The sequence below is a fragment of the Equus przewalskii genome, chromosome 5 (genome assembly GCF_037783145.1).
Source record: "Equus przewalskii isolate Varuska chromosome 5, EquPr2, whole genome shotgun sequence".
Taxonomy (NCBI): domain Eukaryota; kingdom Metazoa; phylum Chordata; class Mammalia; order Perissodactyla; family Equidae; genus Equus; species Equus przewalskii.
The window spans coordinates 38,602,483-38,621,365 of record NC_091835.1 but is presented as its reverse complement, the minus strand read 5'-3'; the positions used below and the strand labels follow the sequence as shown (position 1 = coordinate 38,621,365).

Sequence of the window (18,883 nt, the reverse complement as noted above, 5' to 3'; positions counted from 1 at the left end):
CTCAAAATAACTCAGCCTTTTTGTCTTATAATAGGATAACTTCTGCTAACCTTTTTTCCTAATGAGCAAGCATATTATTCACTTAGGGAAAGTTGATCATGTTAGCTTTTTTGTTCTTTTGTGTTGATGAATTGCAGATTTTTAAGACCCTGTTACAGAACCTGAAGTAAGTTTGCTCACCCATTGTGCAGCAAGCCAATCTCTGACAGCGGGTGTGGTGGAAGAAAGTAGGAATTTTATTTTTGCACAGCACTGAGCAAGGAGACAGGGCAGCTAATGCTTAAATCCCAAACTCTCCGAAGAGCTAAAAGGAAGGGTTTTTATTTGGGGTTTTAGGTAAGGGAGGGGAAGTCTATGGCCTTGCTGGTCGGAGCTTTCCCACCAGCCTGTCTTTGGCCTTGAGACCGTTTGCAGAGAGGAGGAAGCCTGTGACTTTGCCGGTCAGCAGCTTTCCCATGAGCCTGTATCTCTCTGCCTGGAGGAGATAATCCAGGTGCTTGTCCTTGACGGTGTCTGTCTCCATGGAGGATAGTGGATTCTGGAGCCAGGAAGCCAGAGAGTAAGCAGGGAATGAGTGTTTTGGTTTTAACCCCATATATTCTGGGTTTAATGTGGGGAAACTGATATCCGCGTCAGTATCAACCCCGTACTTTTATGACATAATTTTCTGACCTCGATTTTACTTCTCAGAATACAACACGGTAATAAGTAATGGAATCATTTGTAAGGCTTTTATAAGGTACACTTAAAGAATGAGATAAAACATATTATGTGATTTTCTACTAGAGCTTTGTATTCAGTAGGATTGCATATCAATTGGATTGTTTTTAATCTGTGAATTATGTCTTTACCTTTTTGTGGGTGAAAATATTTTTCTACTCTTTTAGTAAATTTCAGTTATGAACAATACAGTATCATTGACTATAGCGACCATGTTATACACTAGATCCACAAACTTTATTCATCTTATAACTGAAAATTTGTACTCTTTTACTAGCCTCTTCACTATTTTCTCCACCCCCAGTCCCTGGCAACCATTTTTCTACTCTTTGTTTCTATGAGTTGGATTTTTTTTTTTTTTTTTTTTTAGATTTTATATATAAATGTTACCATGTAGTTTTTGTCTTTCTTCGTCTGGCTTATTCACTTCACATAATGCCTTCTCAGTTCATCCTTGTCACAAATGACAACAGTTCCTTTTTCTTATGGTTGAATAACAATCCATTGTATACATAGCCACATTTTCTTTATCCATTCATCCATTGATAGACACTTACGTTGTTTCCATACCTCGTTATTGTGAATAATGCTGCAATGAACATGGGAGTACAGGTATCTCTTGGAGATAATGGAGTCATTTCCTTGGGATATATGCCCACAAGTTGGATTGTTGGATCATAAGGTACTTTCCATTTTTAATTTCTTTAAGAATTATAGGTAAACATTCCCTCTTTCCTTGATACAAGATGAGGAATGATAAAAATAATTCTATTTGATACAAACTAGGTCATGTAGATATAATGTTTTCTTTCTTTTGATGTTCATGTGTCATTTAAGATTTTTTTTGAGGAAGATTAGCCCTGAGCTAACTGATGCCAATCCTTTTTTCTTTTTTTTGCTGAGGAAGACTGGCCCTGAGCTAACATCCATGCCCATCTTCCTCTACGTTATATGTGGGATGCCTACCACAGCATGGTGTGCCAAGCAGTGCCATGTCCGCACCTGGGATCTGAACCTGCGAACCCCAGGCTGCCGAAGCGGAACATGCAAACTTAACCGCTGCGCCACTGGGCTGGCCCAAGATGTTCTTTTAAAAGCCTACTTTTTCGGCCACTCCCACTTTTTGGTTAACTTAGATTTTCAAAAATTATCTTTCTCTTCCCCCTACATAGTTAGACTTGGGCTTTTGTCATTTACCGCAAATATTACTATTAAAATACAGACAATTAATTATAATTGGAGGATGAATCAATGAATAATATTTCAATCTCTGCCATGGTGATATAGTTCAATATTGTTTAACCTGTTAGCCTTCCCAGAGACATTTTTTTTTCAGGGGATATCTAAATAACTTATTTATGAATAATCAAATTGAATGCAGGAATTTTAAATACTAACGCAGAGAAATTGAGACAAAGATGTTTGGGAATTGATGATCATTGTGACAGTTACAATAAGGTTGAAAATGGAGTCATTCTTCTGAATAATTAGTGACAAATATCATTAAATATCTATTGTTAATGGGATTATTATTTTAGAATTTTTTCCACTATAATAGAAATGACATTGAGAGTAAAGGAAAAAGAGTATGAAATCCCAAAATTTAGCAATCTTGTTTAAAAGTAGAACTTAAACATCTAAGATACTCTCAACAAGGTCTAAGTTTTTAGTGTTTGTGATTGAGATGGAAGCAAGTTAATACCACAAATGATGAAGGCTGTCCCTTGATATCTTTTAGAATATAAAAACCATTTCTCAGAGGCACTTGCTGATGGACTCACTACAAGCTCCGTCTCCTCTATTCTGACAGTGTGTGAGGAGATAAAATGCCTTCAAAATAGCCCAAGTGTAAGAATTTCCTGTTCAAACCATAAGTACCACATTGATGAGAAATCTACTTTGTCCACTGTCTCCACTCTGAGCCTTCACAGGGCAGTCTGTGAAGACCACAGCTATCGTTTGCTTGAAAGTGTAACCTCGTCTCCAACTAGAGAATGCACGACTCTCTGGCCAACGGAGGTATGTGACATTACTCTCCTTTCTCTCTACTAGCCCTTTCTCATTTAGTGAGAGGTTACAAATGCTACATATGATGCCACAATTAATATGTAATCAAATCAAAAAGAAAATCAATATCTTTATTTGAATAATTCAGGGCCAAAAACAAGCATAAAATATGAAATATTTTGAAGGATTTCATAAATATTGAAATTCTTGCCTGCAGAGAACTAGTCAAGTGCATACACATATGCATAATTAGATTTATAAATCAATATAATTTAAGGAAGAATCCCATAAGGATCATGACAATGAATAGCTAATGTATATCTTATAATCAGTATAGATATTATTTTATATTTAGCCAGCTTTTAAAAATAGATTCTTAAGATGCTCTCATCCTAAGGTGAAACATAATCCTCCATACACTTATTTAGAAACAATAAAAGTAGTGCGATTTTTAATAAAAATCAGAATGAAGTATTTCCAGAAAATGCTGATTTAAACTAATTATAAAAAATCAAAAGACTTTAAAAAATTGACCGAAACATTGCAAAAAAAAAAAGGGTACCACACTGATAAAGAGACTCCTGTCTAATGAATTGTTATATTGTCTAACTGATACGGTTCAGAAATAATAAATTGGTAACTGTTAAAACAATAATTAAAATAACTAACATATTATTGAGACGTTATAATGCCAGACTATTAAGTGTTTTACATGCATTATATCATACATATATTTATTCTCATTTTAGGTTATAAAACTAGGTTTCTAGTTTTATAGCAACTTTTTCTTTTTAAAGATTTTATCTTTTTCCTTTTTTCTCCCCAAAGCCCCCTGGTATATAGTTGTGTATTCTTAGTTGTGGGTCCTTCTAGTTGTGGCATGTGGGATGCCGCCTCAGCATGGTTTGATGAGCAGTGCCATGTCTGCGCCCAGGATTCGTAACAACGAAACACTGGGCCGCCTGCAGCAGAGCGAGGGAACTTAACCACTCGGCCATGGGGCCAGCCCCCTAAGCAACTTTTTAAAGATCACATGTTGTAAGTTTCAAACCCAGAATTAATTCCAGATCTAACTGACTACAGAGCTCATTAACTGAATTATTAAATTGCGTTATCTGATTTATTACAATTGCTTGCACAACTTAAGCTGCACTTACTGACTTTGACAGCTGTAGAATCTTTCTGCAAGTTTGCACAAACTGTGTTCTTCCATAAATATCTACACTTTTATCATTTTATGGTTTCATATCTTCGCTGTTAAATCAATTGCCAATTACTTGTGCAAAATAATATTTTTCTAAATTCCTTTTTATATTGTTTTGTTTTCCTTATTTATTAGGTTTTGGATAAGTTTAGCGTGTCATGTATAAGTGTTAAACATATAAAATATTTCTTTAAAATCGTAATGGTTCCTCAAAAATACACAATTATTCAAAATAAAACATCACTTGGTAACACCTCATCCACTTTTAATAAAGAAATGTAAGTCACTAAATAAAAGTAATTTAGTGCAGGAATTACTGTATATGCTAACACTACTATTCCCGCAACTTTAGAACACTCAATCTTTAACCATTAACATGTTTAAAAATTGGTGCTTTTTTTTCCCAATGCAGCATTTTAATTTTAACAGTTATTCTAATACTGTTAAAGTGTTTCTGTGGAATCCGACTTTAAATTAATAAGGATATTATTATGCATCAACTTCTTTATTCCTCTCTAATTTATTGCTCTTCATTACTCGAACCAAGAATATTGTGTCAAATATAGTATATCATTTTAAAAACTATCTGAGCAACCCTATCATGAAACACTTATGTAAACCCTAAGGAAATTAGAACGAGACTTTTACATTGTTCAACTGCAGAATGAGTACTATTACTCACCCCACACTCATTTGACGATACTAGAGATCTCGTCATTGTATACATCATCTATTAACTAAAGTTATCATTGAGGACAGCCTTTGTCATTAGTCAGCTGCAGAGATGGATAACCAAAGAGAAAACTGTTCAGAACTGAAACCGGTTATGGACTCAAGGAGATATCAAATGAAAGGTAAGAACACTAAGATCCATTTCAGTAACTGAACAGGAAATAACTTATGTGGAATTAAACCTTCAAAATGTTTCTAGGATCTTCAAGAGAAAGACAAGAATGACCACTACAAAGGTAAAACATTTGATAGACACACAGTATAACTGTTCTAGGATGTGCAGCTGGGGTGCAGAGGTTTGGGAAAAGGGTAGAGAATAAGCTCAGGTAGTTTTTATTTGTGAGGATAAGAGCTTGAAGCAGGAACACAATATTCTAAGATGAAATCTGAGGACTAATTTTTTTCAAGCATTGTTGTAATTTGTAGTCTTTGACCAACAATTCCTGGAGGATTACATTTGCTGAAAATGCTGTAGAATATTCTGAAAGAAAGATTACAATGGTAGATATGGGTTTTGGATCCAAGTTTTCTGTATGTGATCCCCTGTGAATGTGGGTTCTCTTGTATGTAAACTGTCTAAACAAATGCCTCCCTCTCTCCTTTCTCAGTGTTTTGATTTCTCTCCCTGTAGATTTACCACCATCTCCAGAGAAGCTAATTGCTGGGATCTTGGGAATCATTTGCCTTGTCTTAATGTACACTGTAGTACAAATGATACTCTTTAGTCACTGTAAGTAAATTTTGAAAAATTATACGAAGATTTTTCACTTTATTGATGGTCAGTGCCTCTATCCATTTCATAATATTGTGATATAGAATTCTCATTTTAATGTATGCATTTAGACTAAGTGTAGAATGAATATTCTGAATTTGTCAAATTATAAATAACAGGATGGTTGCAGAGAGTATTATACATAAATATATATATATATATCTGATTTCTTAACTCAAAGACATGCTTTAGGAGACTGAACAACCTTATTGAGAAACGTAAATTAATTCTTGAGATTGGTTAAACCAAGTAATGCAAAAGATGGTGAAGTTGGTCCTTTAGGATTTTGAAATATTTTTCCCCCAATCTTCGTTACTTCATTAGTTTTTTGGTAAAGTCATATTTTTCCAGATTATTCTAATTCTAAACAATACATCAATTTCAAGGTAAGAAACTAAAATTATTCTGAGTTATTTAGATCAATCAATATTAATTTTTGTAATAATTACTTTAATATTTCTAGCTACTGTAATCTTGGAGCGGAATAATTCATCCCTGATAACAAGGAGCCAGAAAGGTATACAATAATTTTCAGAGTTCTGATATTAGTATAGTTTTTATTTTGTCTCTATCTTACGCTAGTGAAGAGTGATAATAGATTTTTTGGGGACAGTGAATTGTCAGGTAACAAATATTCATAAAAATGATGAGAGTAGAGTATTCCTTCTTATGCAACAATATGAAGATATATTCATTTAAAATCACAATACCCATTGTTTTAGATTGGCCTAAATTTTCTACTGATAAGAGATAACACTACTACTCTAAAAAGTGGTTTTGTTTATTGAATTTCAGGACATATGTAGAGTGAATATTTTTGTGCATTTACTTTTTATGAGCATATAAATTAGGGGATGAGAGGCTGACCCTTCTCTGTACGTGTGTGTATGAGTGTGATCTGTTTTATATATACAAGCCTGTGAGTTTGAATAGGTGTTATGTACATATATGTTTCTACCTATGGAAATATGTAAGTTAATTTTCATTTATTAAAATTCAAATTGTTTTTAGATAATAATTCATAACCTTTCTTCAGCACATCATTGTCGTCGTTGTCCAGAGGAGTGGTTAACCTATTCCAACAATTGCTATTTCATTAGTATTGAAAGAAAAGCATGGAATGAGAGTCTGATGGCCTGTACTTCTAAGAACTCTAATCTGCTTTATATAGATAATGAAGAAGAAATGGTAAGGTTGTTAATGTTTTTAACATTTTATTAAAAGCAAATTTCAGTTAACGTGGTATTTGTAGGTCATCCATAACTTTGTACATATTTGTAGTTTTTATTTTAAAGTCCGTTACTATTCCATAGTTGGACTTAATAATATTTTACTTATATGTTTATATCACTAATGTGCATTTAATAATTTCCAGGTCTCACTTTTCATAGAAAAGCTGTTTTGAAAAATGCCTTTTGTTCTAAAATAAATTTTACTGTTCAATTTTACCATACATCAAGGAAACTCAACATATCACAATTGTTCAGGTTGATTACAAAGTGAATAGAACCATGTAATTACAAATAAGGTCATGAAATAGATGTCCAGACCTCCAGCAGCCCCACCCCTGAGTACTGTCATCACTTCTCTTCCCTCCTCACTTAGCCACTATTCTGATTTTTAATATTATAAATTATCGTTGCTTATTTTTAAACTTTATATAAATGGGACATTCAGTATACATTTTTATATGTGTCTCCTTTTACTCCCACATGATATATAGCAATTCATTCATATTATTACATTTATCTTAGTTCATTAATTTTCACTTCTGTATTATGTTATATTAATGTGACATTTTTAATCTATTCTGCCGAGATAGAAATTTAGTTGCTTTTTAATATCTAGCTATTATAAATGCCTATATAATGAAAATCCTCGTGTATGTATTTTCCCATGTATATTGTTTTTGTAATTTATGTATTATATACAAATGAATCAGATATAATAAACTATATTATAGAATATAAATATACTTACAATAATATAATAATAATTTACAAATACACTTACATTATTTAATTGTATTTCTGTATAGTTATAATATATTATCCTCTGCACCATAGTGAAATTGCAGGGTCATAAATATATGTATATGTCAAATTTATTAAATTATTTCCAAATTTTTCTAGTTTGTTGTGTAAATACACATTTTACTCAATGGTCCCTTGATCCAAAAACTTAGTACTCTCAGAAATTCATATTGTAAGTTCTGATTGTTATATGATTATCTTGATCACTTTAAAAAGCATTTTCCTGAGAACTGTTAAATTCAACACATTTTTCTGGACTCTTAATCACTAGGATAGTCTCTTTTGTGAGAATGAGAAGTGCCTGTTCGTGTCTCTTGCCCATTTCTCCTATGTGGTGTCCATCTTTTTCCTTCTTAGAACTTCTTGTTATACTTTGGATATGAGCTCTTTTTTGATTTTATGAGATGTAAATAGCTTTTTTGACTCTGTGACTTACAGTTTTACCCTCATATTGGAGTCTTTTAATGGCCAGAATTTTTTTAACGTTATAAAATATTATTCCTGGGAAGAATAGGGAAAAGTAGTATCCACTCCTCTTTTCAGAACAGGAAGTCTGATCTGTACCAGTTTTAATTTGAATTTTCCTGAGACTAATAGTGTTGAACATGTTTTCATGTATTTATTTATTTGCAATCCATGTATCTTTTTTGGTGAAGTATCTATTGAAATATTTTCTTTTTTGGTTTGTATTTTGAGAGTTCTTTATGTGTCCTTGTTCAAATCTTTTATCAGATATCTGGTTTGCAAATATTTTCTCCAAGTTTACTACTTGAAATCTCCACCTAACCCAAGGTTGTGTAGGTTTTTCTAATATATCTTTTTGAAGTTTTGTTGTTTACACTTTAGTTTATGACCGCTTTTCAGCTTATTTTTGTATATAGTGTGAGGTATGGATAAAATTATTATTTATTTTTTATTTTGCATATCAACAGCCAATTGTTTCTGCAACATTTGTTGAAAAGACTTTAGTTTCCTCATTGAATAATTTTGCATCTTTGTTGAAGTCTGCTTTCTATAAATGTGTGGGTATAGTATCGCAATTTCTAACTTCTTTCATTAATCTAGTTATCTGTTTTTATGCCAAATCCATACTTTAAATGCTGTGCTTTTTTTTTTTACAGTAGGTGTATATTAGTTCTTCTTTTTAAAAGCCATCTTGTCTATTCTAAATCTTGCATGATGTTTCCTTTTTTATTCCTATCTTTCTAAAAGATTCTATTGCTTCTTCTCAATGCAAGTATGAATGTCAATTTTATTAAATGCCTTCTGTAACAAAGTAATCATATTTTTTCTTCTTTATTCTGTTAATGTATTGGATTAATTTTATGGAATTTCAAATGTAAATCCAACCTAATACTGCCTCAATAAATCCACTTATGTCATAGTCTGTTATTTTTATATATTGCTGGAATTCTTAATAACTATGTATAATTGCTGCTGGTATGTAATTTCCTTTTTTGTGTGTGATATGCCCATCAAAATGCATGTACCACACACATTTTATTAGCCTCATTCATCTTCGTGGATGTGTTTTCACTCTTCTCTACCCTACAAGAGATTTTGTAGTATTAGAATTATATTTCTCATTGTAAATATTGCTTACATCAACATTGAATTGATCTGCAACTGAGTGTGGAAATTTTTTTGATATTTATAGATAAAATTCTATTAGAAGTTGTAAGACAATTCTGGTATCTTTATTTCTTTTTGTTTTAGTTTTCACAAGCTGTATTTGTTAGGATTTTTTCCATTTTATGTTTATTTTAAGATGTGTTTACATATTTTTATAACATTCTCTTAGGATAGTGGTATTGAGTATAATATACATACAAATGGATGCGCTTGTTATATATACCAACAGACTGCAGAATTTTCATCAAGTGTAACTATAATCTAGAATGAGAAAATGAGTTTTGCAAGCACTAAAAAATGACCCCCTCCTGTTCTTTTCTGCAAAAAATAATAATTTATAGATATGGAATCATGTAGTATATATTCTTTATTTTTGGCATTTTCAGGAAAGCTAAACTTGTGAGATTCACCCATATTTTTGCACGAAATTGTAGATGGTCCATACCTCCTTGGTGCCATTGTCTAATTATACTATAATGCACTTATCCATTCTATTGCTGATGCTCAAGGGTATTTTGAACATTGTTGCATTTGGAGCTACCATGAGTTATTCTACTGTACAGATTTCAGCGTAAACTTTTGACTAAAAATATATTTATCATTTCTTCCTTCTATAACTTTAATTGACTCTTCCTTTTATAGCTTCTTGAGAGGGAAGCTTCTCAGATCATTCATTTTAGAATGTTCTTCCTTTTGAACATGAGACAGAGATATGAATTGTCTCTAAGTACTACTTTAGTTCCAACCTAAAATTTTTATATATTCTCATTTTATTATCATTCATATCTGTGCCCATCTTCTAACATCTGTGCCAATCTTCCTCTATTTTGTATATGGGATGCTGCCACAGCATGGCTTGATGAGTGGTGTGTAGGTCCACACCTGGGACCCGAATCTGGGAATCCCCAAGCCACCAAAGCAGAGTGCACGAACTTAACCACTATGCCACCAGGCCAGCCCCATCACCTATTTCTGCCTTTGAATCTGAAGTCTGTTTGTTATAGAAAACATATAGATGGATCTTACTTTTTTATTCAGTATGACAATTTCTATCTTTTGATTGGAATGTTTATTCATTCACATTTAATGTAATTATTGGTATAGTTGGATTTAGGTCTGCTGTTTTATTATTTATTCTATGTTTATATCTCTTGTTCTTTCTTCCACCTTTCCTGACATCTTTTGTGTTAAATACATATTATTTTAGTGTTCCAATTTAATTCCTTTATTGATAGTTTGACTATGTTTTTTTAATTATTTTCCTAGTAGTTGCTGAGGATGTTACAATTATATCTTTAACTGTTCACCATCTACTCAAGTTAATTCTGACTAAATTCCAGTAAAATATAGAAACTTAGCATCAACATAGCTCCATTTTGTCTCTGCCTCCTTTGTTATCTTACGATTGCTTCTAACAGTGCTGTACTGAAGCCAGCTAGCACAGGTTTGTGAACACTAATTATACACATCCTTTCTAGCACTGCATTCATTATTTCACATTCGTCAGTTGAAATGAACCATTCTAGGTGTCTTTGCAAGACAGAAATCTACAAATGTTAAAAAATAAGGTTTTACTCCCCTCACCCAAAGGCATCCACTTACCAGCACAAAGTATCACCCATATATGTTATAGACCCAATCATACAGTATTATAATGATTACTTTAAATAATCTTATTTTTAGAAGAAATTCAGAGAAGAAAACACACATACACAAAAACCCTTATTTACCCACATATTTACCATTTCTGCTACTCTTCATCCCTTCTTATGGATATGAGTTATCCTCCAGTATCATTTACTTTTAGCCCGAAGAATATTTTTGGAGGGCAGGTCAGTTAACAAGAAAATCTGTTTTGTGTATGCTGTAAGATCCTATTTCATCTTCTTTATTGAAGGATTCTTTTGCTGAATTTAGAATTCTTGTTTGACAAAGCTTTTTTTTTCTTTGCAGTACATTCAGCTCTTTGAGTATGTCATTCCCCGCCTTCTATTCTTCATTGCTTCTAATGAGAACGCATCTGCTAATTGTATTGTTATTTTCTTATATGTAATGGATGGTTTTTCTCTTGCTGATTTTAAGATTACCTCTTTCATGTTTTTTTTGCTTTTTATTTTATTTTTCAAATTTTGTAGTAAAAAAAGAACACATAACATAAAATTTACCTTACGACCCATTTAAAAAAAATAACTATATTTTCTAAGAGCAGTTTTAGGTTTCCAACTAAGTTGAGACAAGGTACAGAGATTTCCCATACACTCCTACTGTCTACACATGCATAGCTTCTCCCATTATCAATATCTCCCACCAGAGTGGTACATATGCTACAATTGATGTACCTATGTTGATACATTTTTATCACCCAAAGATTGTAATATACATTAAGGTTGACTCTTGGTGGTGTACATTTCATGAGTTTGAACAAAAATATAATGACATGTATGCACCATTATAGAATTATAGAGAATACTTTCACTGCCCTAAAAATCCTCTTTGCTCTACCTATTAATTGTTCCCTTCCCTCTAACTCTGATAATCACTGATCTTTTTACTGTCTCCATGCTATTGCCTTTTTTAGAATGTCATAAAGTTTACTCATACAATATCTTTCATGTTATCCATTACATTTTAACTATATCATACATCTTAACCATTTTTAAGTGTACCGTTTATCATTGTTGACTATATTTGCCTTGCTGTGCAACAGTTCTCTAGAACTTTTTCTCCTCATAAAACTGAAACTCTGTACACATTGACCAATAATTCCCCTTGGTCCACTAAACCCCCAACCCTTAGCAGTAACCATTCTACTTTCTGTTTCCTTGAGTTTGTCTACTTTAGACACCTCATATTATTGGAATCATTTGGATTTTTTTGTGACTGGCTTATTTCACTTAGCTTAATAGCCTGGAGTTTCATCCATGTTGTATTATGTGACTAGATTTCCTTCTTTTTAAGGCTGAATAATATTGCATTATATATATATATATACTATATTTTCTTCATCCATTCATCCATCAGTGGAAATTTGGTTGCTTGTACATCTTGGTTATGGTGAATAATTCTGCAATGAACATAAGTGTGCAAATATCTCTTTGAGATCTTGCTTTTGATTCCTTTGGATATATTTTCACTTGTGGGATTGCTGATTCATATGGTAATTCTATTTTTAATTTTTTGAGAATATTCCATGCTGTTTTCCATAATGGCTGACCAATTTACATTCCTACCAACAGTATACAAAGGTTCTTTTTTCTCCACATTCTCCTCAGTACTTGTTATTTTCTGAGTTTTTTATAGTAGCTGTCCTAATGGGTATAAGGTGATATTTAATTGTGGTTTTGATTTTCATTTCTCTAGTAATTAATGATATTGAGCATATTTTCATGTTTGGTCATTTGCACATCTTCTTTGGAAAATTCTCTGAATTTGCCCAATTTATAATTGGGTTATTTGGTTTTAAATTGCTGCACTACAGAGGTTCCTTATATATTTTGGATATTAACTCCTTATCAGATATGATGTTTAAATATTTTCTCCTATTCTGGACCTTGTCTTTTCACTCGTGATTGTGTCCTGTGATGCAGAGTGTTTCAGTTTGATGTAGTCCCATTTGTCTACTTTTACTTTTGTTGCCTGTGCTTTTATTGTGCATCCAAGAAATCATTGCCAAATACAGTGTCATTACCTTTCCCAGCATGTTTTCTTCCAGGAATTTTAGGTCTTATGTTTAGGTCTTTAATCCATTTTGAGTTACCTTTTGTATATGGTGTAATGTAAACTTCCAGCTTCATTATTTTGCATGAAAATAGTCAGCTTTCCCAGCACCATTTATGGAACATGCTGTCCTTTCTCCATTGAATGTTCTTGACACCCTTGTAGAAAATCATTAGACCTTAGAAAATCATTATAAATGGGTTTATTTCTGGATATATTGTTGAGTTGTTGTTTCTGTGAGGGAATGAGGGCCTGCGGCTTCCTGTTCCTCGATCTTGCTAATGTCACCCCCCTCCAATGTGGAATAGTTTTCAGGAAAATGTGGATTTTGTGTGAGGTAATTTGACCTATGTGTTGCTAGAGGTGGGAAATATCTCACTCATTCTCTGATTGGCACATTGACTGAAGTCATAACAATCCTGCCTGTTCCCTCAAGATTACTTCTTTGTCTTTGTCTTCAAATGTTCTTCATTCATTTGATTGTGCTGTCTTGAGATGTGGATTTCAATATGCTGAGTCTATTAGTATTTGCTGAGCCCTTTGGGTCTATAAATATTTTTAAATTCAAAATTAAGAAGTTATTCATTCATTGTCTTATAATTATTTTTCTGTCCTTTTCTGTCTTTCTTCTTCTTCTCAGTCTATATTTACACCCATATGGGTTTTCTTAATACTGTTTCAAAAGTCTCTGAACTGTGTTAATTCTTCTCAGTCACCTTCTGGGATGAATAATTTCTATTACTCGATCCTCAATTTCATCAGTTCTTTTTTCTGCATCTCAAATTTTCTGTAGAATCAATTTAGTGAATTGTTCATTTCAGGTAATGTATTTTTCAACTAAGCATTTCTGTTTGGTCCATTTATAGTTTGTATTTCTCTATTGACATTTCCTACTGGTTTTGTCACTGCCATCGTATTTTCATATAATTATTTGAACACAATTTTCTTTATAATTTACGTGTATTTATAATAATTCCTCTATATATTTTTTCTAATAAATCTAACATTTTATCCCAGTGAAGGATTCCATTGTCTGATTTTTTCCCTGAGTATGTCAAACAATTTTTAGTTTATTTGCATGCTTTCTATGTTTTAAGTAGACATTTTTGATAATATACTGTAGTAAACATGGATTCTGCTTCAGTTTCCTTATATTTGTTATTATTATTATTATCATAATCATATTTGGTGAGGAAGATTGTCCCTGAGCTAACATCTATTCCAATCTTCCTCTACTTTGTATGTGGGGCCGTGCCACAGCATGACTTGATGAGTGATGTGTAAGTCTGCACCCGGGATCTGAACCCACAAACCCCATGCTGCCGAAGTGGAGCACATGAACTTAACAGTTATTCCACTGGGCCAGTCCCACCTTACACTTATTACTTTTTGTAACTTGCATAAACTTTTGCTGCAGCATCTTCTCTAAAGTGTGCCTGTGATATTTCTGCTCAGTTTTTAAAAATTCTTACTGTTTATTTTTACTTTTTAGCCTGACTTCTTAGGGATTGCCCTTGTGATTGCATAGCTTAGTTGTGAAACAATGATTTTTCAATGGGCTTTATTCAAATGCTGTAAGTCAGTAGAGCTTCCATCTTCTACCATTTGGGGTGTGTGTGTGTCTGTTTTGGAGAATGCTCAAAACTTTGAAATCAGATCTCAAGTCTCCCTTCGTTTTTACCTTTTACTAGTATCATTTTTGTCTCTTCTACACATCTACACATTTTTTCCATCATCCAAGAATGCGTAGATCTAATGTCATTTCTTTCATCGTAGTCTTGGTTTCAGTACCTTCCCATTATATACAGCTGGCACTGTGCTTGACACAAAGGAGATCACAACCTTGGACTAAAAAAGGATGGTTTTCCTCATTAATTACCTAGGAAGTTTGACACATTGAACTGAAATACTAGTGGGCTATTTAGTGACCCATTCCCATCTGCTAATCAAGTCTGCCCCGTATCAGCAACATCGTTGATTTCTTTCAGCCTTATCCATATTGTACAAATTGCAATTCTTCTTGCTCTCTGGGCTGGGCTGGGCAGGAGGGCAGATGTGGGAGCAGTCCTAGGCAAGAAGATTAGAAGTTGGCTCCATTTTTACTTGAATCTCTAGTCAGTTTTCCAATAATAAACACTTCACAAATTATCGTTAACCTTCGATCAGTTTTCAGAGCCCTGAAACTGTCATTGTTTCAATGTGCCCTCTTCATTTAGTCATAATACATTTTTATAATGTATCCTGTGTGTAACGTTATATTGTAAATTGAAAGACTCTATAAAATAAGAAAGAATTAACTTCATTTGTTGTTACCAAATCCTAATTAGTATAAAAGTTTTTAATTGACTTCTAGTAAAATGTCTTTTCTCATAGAATTTTTTGAACTCCTTGAGTGTTTTTTCATGGATTGGACTCTCCCAAAGAACCAATAATAATTCATGGGTGTGGTCAAATGGCTCAACTTTCTCTTCCAAACTGTAAGTTTCTTGAAAACTCATATTTTACCTTGAAGGAATTAATCTTAGAAAGAAAAAAAAGAAATACACAAGTAATTATATAAACACAATTATTTAAGTGTTTCCACAGAAAAATATATGGGAAATATTCAGATTTAGCTATGGGGCTATTGGTCTAAATGTGTTGTTTATTGATTAAAATAGAAAGTTATAGATTACCAATATTAATGATGTATTATTCTTTGTATTTCAGGTTCCCAATATCTTTAGATAGGGACAATAACTGTACATATTTGAATTATCAGAAAAACACACTTTCTTCTGCATCATGTTTGGAAATAAGAATGTATGTTTGTAAGCACCAGGCAGTTTAGCTTACCTAAATTTGATATACTGCTCTTTCACCATCAATAAGGAGCATATTTGTAGTTTCTTCAAAAGCCATAAATTATTTTCTTAGAATTATTTAAGATACTATATTTTAGAGCAGGTTTGGGTTCATAGCAAAATTAAGAGGAAGGTACAGAGATTTCCCTTATCCCTCCTGGCCCCACACATACATAGCCTCCCCCATTATCAACATCACTGACCAGAGTGGACAGTTGTTACCAAGGATGAATCCACATTAATGCATCAAAATCACCTAAAGTCCATAGTTTGCCTGAGGCTTCACTTTTGGATTTGTAGAATTATTTTTAAATCTTTGTGTATATTAATTTTTAAAATATATACCCAGGTACATATTATCAATTTCTTAAGCTTTTGCAATTTATTAAAATAAATCATGTATAAATTGCAAATAATAACATCAAGAACTGTTATTTCTATCTTCAGTAAGTTGAGTAATTCCACTCATATTTTCAAATTAATTGATTTATTCTACCTTACCTGAGGGTGCAAGGTAAGGTGTATAAGTCACAGTCAAGGAGACAGAAATCAAAGGAAGATTTATGTAAATAATTATTTACTATTTGTAAGAAATTACCTACTAAGAGAGGATAAAAGAAAATTACAAAGAATACCTTCAGGTTAAAGGAGAGCACCCAAGGAAGGAGTCACTTTGCAGCCAGATCTATTCCCTGAGGATGGGTTTTAGACATCACTGAAGACGTTGTGGCTGCAGGCAACTTCATGGCAGACACGTTCACTGGAGCGCCCTGGAACAGAGTAGTTCCTCAGTCAGCAGGCTGAAATTGGTGAGGATGGATCTCAGTCTGTGACAGGCAAGCAAGATGACCTCCTTGCCAGATTGTCAGCAGGCAGAGACTGGAGGGCAGGGAATTATGAATGGGACTGGACACAAAAACTTGCTGGAGAGTGAATATCACAGGACTTCCTGCGTGCATGCAGCTGGCAACCACACTGTAGTAGCCAAAGTAGAGAAAATTCCATGAAACCATGAAGAAGAGCTGTTTCTCCTGCAGTGCCTGTCCAGTGCCTTTTACTGACAAAACTTAACATCACGCGAGCTGACAAGGGAGAAGAGTTTATAAGATATACTCTATTATCTCAAAAAAGGGCAATGAAGGATAGATTTGGAGCTGAGTTTAATAAATTAATTGGCCCTCAAGGTTACTACGCAACAACCGCAAGCTTGCTGTATAAGAGCCATTTGGATCTGCCCAACTTCCTCAGAGAATGGAACCAACATCTATCTTCTGAATCTGTTTTAGTATAGCATTCTCAATGATAGATTCATATTTTTGGTGGAAACTGGTATTTTCATTGGATAATAATAGTGTTCCTTGATTTTTTAATGTTTTCTTTTCCTCTACTGGATTTCAGATATTTTGGAAGGTATCTTGTTTTATTGAATTTTCTATCTCCCACCTTCTGTCAACGTTTATTACCATGCTTAGAAAAATAGTTTGAGGAAAAAAATAAAATGTTAAATAATTTTAAAAATCAAAAGTGTAAAAATATTTGTGGGGCTCAGACAAATATTCATTGAGAGAACTCAGAATAAACTTTAGTTATTTGACAATATTCAGACACAATTCCGCCATCATTCAATTACAAGAGGGAGAGATCCTATACATGATGATCATTTGCAAAATAAATTAACATTTCATATACATTTATCTCTTTGAATATGGACATTTTCTTTAGTTCTCTATATTTATTCCCATATTCATATTGAGAAAATATATAAATGTTAAAAATTAATATTATTCAATATGTAAATTGTAGCTATATGTAATTGCTAAAGTTGTGTTATAAACAAAGCAAGATGGCATTGACACTTAAAAATAATCATTTATTTCTCATTCTCCCATTTATCTTTTGGCTGGGTTTCAGTTGATGTAGGCTAGGTATACATGGGCTAACCTCCAGACCACAGATTCAGCTCAGATCCTTTTTATATATATTATTCTCAGAACAATGGGCTACCTTGTACATGATCTTCTATGGCAGAGATTAGTAGCTTTCAGGGGGCCAAGCAGAAATGTACTTCTTTATGCCTGGGTTCAGAACTCATAAGCCATCACTTTCCCACTCACATTGTCTTGTCAAAACAAGTCACAGGGCCAAACCTATCATTAATTCTCTACAAAATATACTCTTCTCATAGTGGTCAGAAGGAGAAAATGTAAGTTCACTGAAAAATAATCTAATGTACCATAACAGCTATGAGGACGTTTTTCCCATTATATTTTGTGAAATGTTTTTTTGTGAAAGGAAAATATTGGGAAATAGAAAAAATGTTAATATTTTCTTAACTTCTCATCTATGTTTTTGTTTCCTTTGTGCCAAAAGTTATTATGAGATAATTTTGTATAGTGGTAATAATTGTCATGTAGATACTTTCACCAGGGTCTTGGATAAATGCACATATGGGGAGCAAGCAGTATGGTATAAATTTCAAGGACATGGGCAATCAAGCCGGATGAGTGAGCATAAATTCTAATACAGCACATTCGCCCTGTGGTAAAAAGGACTGTTTTGTTCATGTCCAAGCTTGTGTGCCAAAGTTACTAATCTGAATATTTTGTTTACTGGTAATTAATGTTATGGATAAAATAAGACATTAACATTTAAAAAGTGTTGTTCTGCTCTACATTTTATGAGTCTCCTCCATTAATTACAACCATTATTTCTTTGTGGTTCCTCCCAAGACAACACGCAAAAATTTACATTTTCTTCCCCCAAAGACTGAATTGGGTAATGACCACACACTAATTGAATGAATCCAATGTTTTTCTCTACCTAAGGTTTATATTTTCCTTTTCTATTTCACTTTTTGTTCCAAACTACATATGTTAATGTTATCTAAGATTCCCTATCAAAGATTCTGGAATAAAATTCATAAACAACATTTGGTTACCACAGTAGCAAAATGCATAAATATCTACCAATAATAAAATGCCAGCAACAAATAGTGCGTCAAATTTTAGTAAGTACTATAGAGATCATGAGGTCCTCAGACATAAAACAACTGAAGATGTTTTCAAACTAAAGAAAAAAACACTTAAATCCAAAGGAATTTGAGCTTCTGTTTCTGGTATGTCTAAGCAAGCTGTTGAGGGACCCTACCACTGATAACAATTATAACCTCTGGACAAAGCACACACATGCATACACACATCAACCTGGAGGTTGAAGGCGGGGA

The 18,883-nt window shown here is 33.0% G+C and overlaps 1 protein-coding gene across 1 annotated transcript; it reads left to right on the top strand.

The window, feature by feature from the left end:
* The first annotated feature begins 4,580 nt into the window (after positions 1–4,580).
* On the top strand, positions 4,581–17,178 carry LOC103540491 (NKG2-A/NKG2-B type II integral membrane protein-like). The gene is made up of 6 exons (XM_070619063.1): positions 4,581–4,785; positions 5,295–5,393; positions 5,899–5,952; positions 6,472–6,623; positions 15,191–15,294; positions 15,527–17,178. Exons 1-6 carry the CDS (start codon positions 4,716–4,718, stop codon positions 15,645–15,647), a joined length of 600 nt encoding a protein of 199 aa, XP_070475164.1. The 5' UTR covers positions 4,581–4,715; the 3' UTR covers positions 15,648–17,178.
* Positions 17,179–18,883: the final 1,705 nt, after the last annotated feature.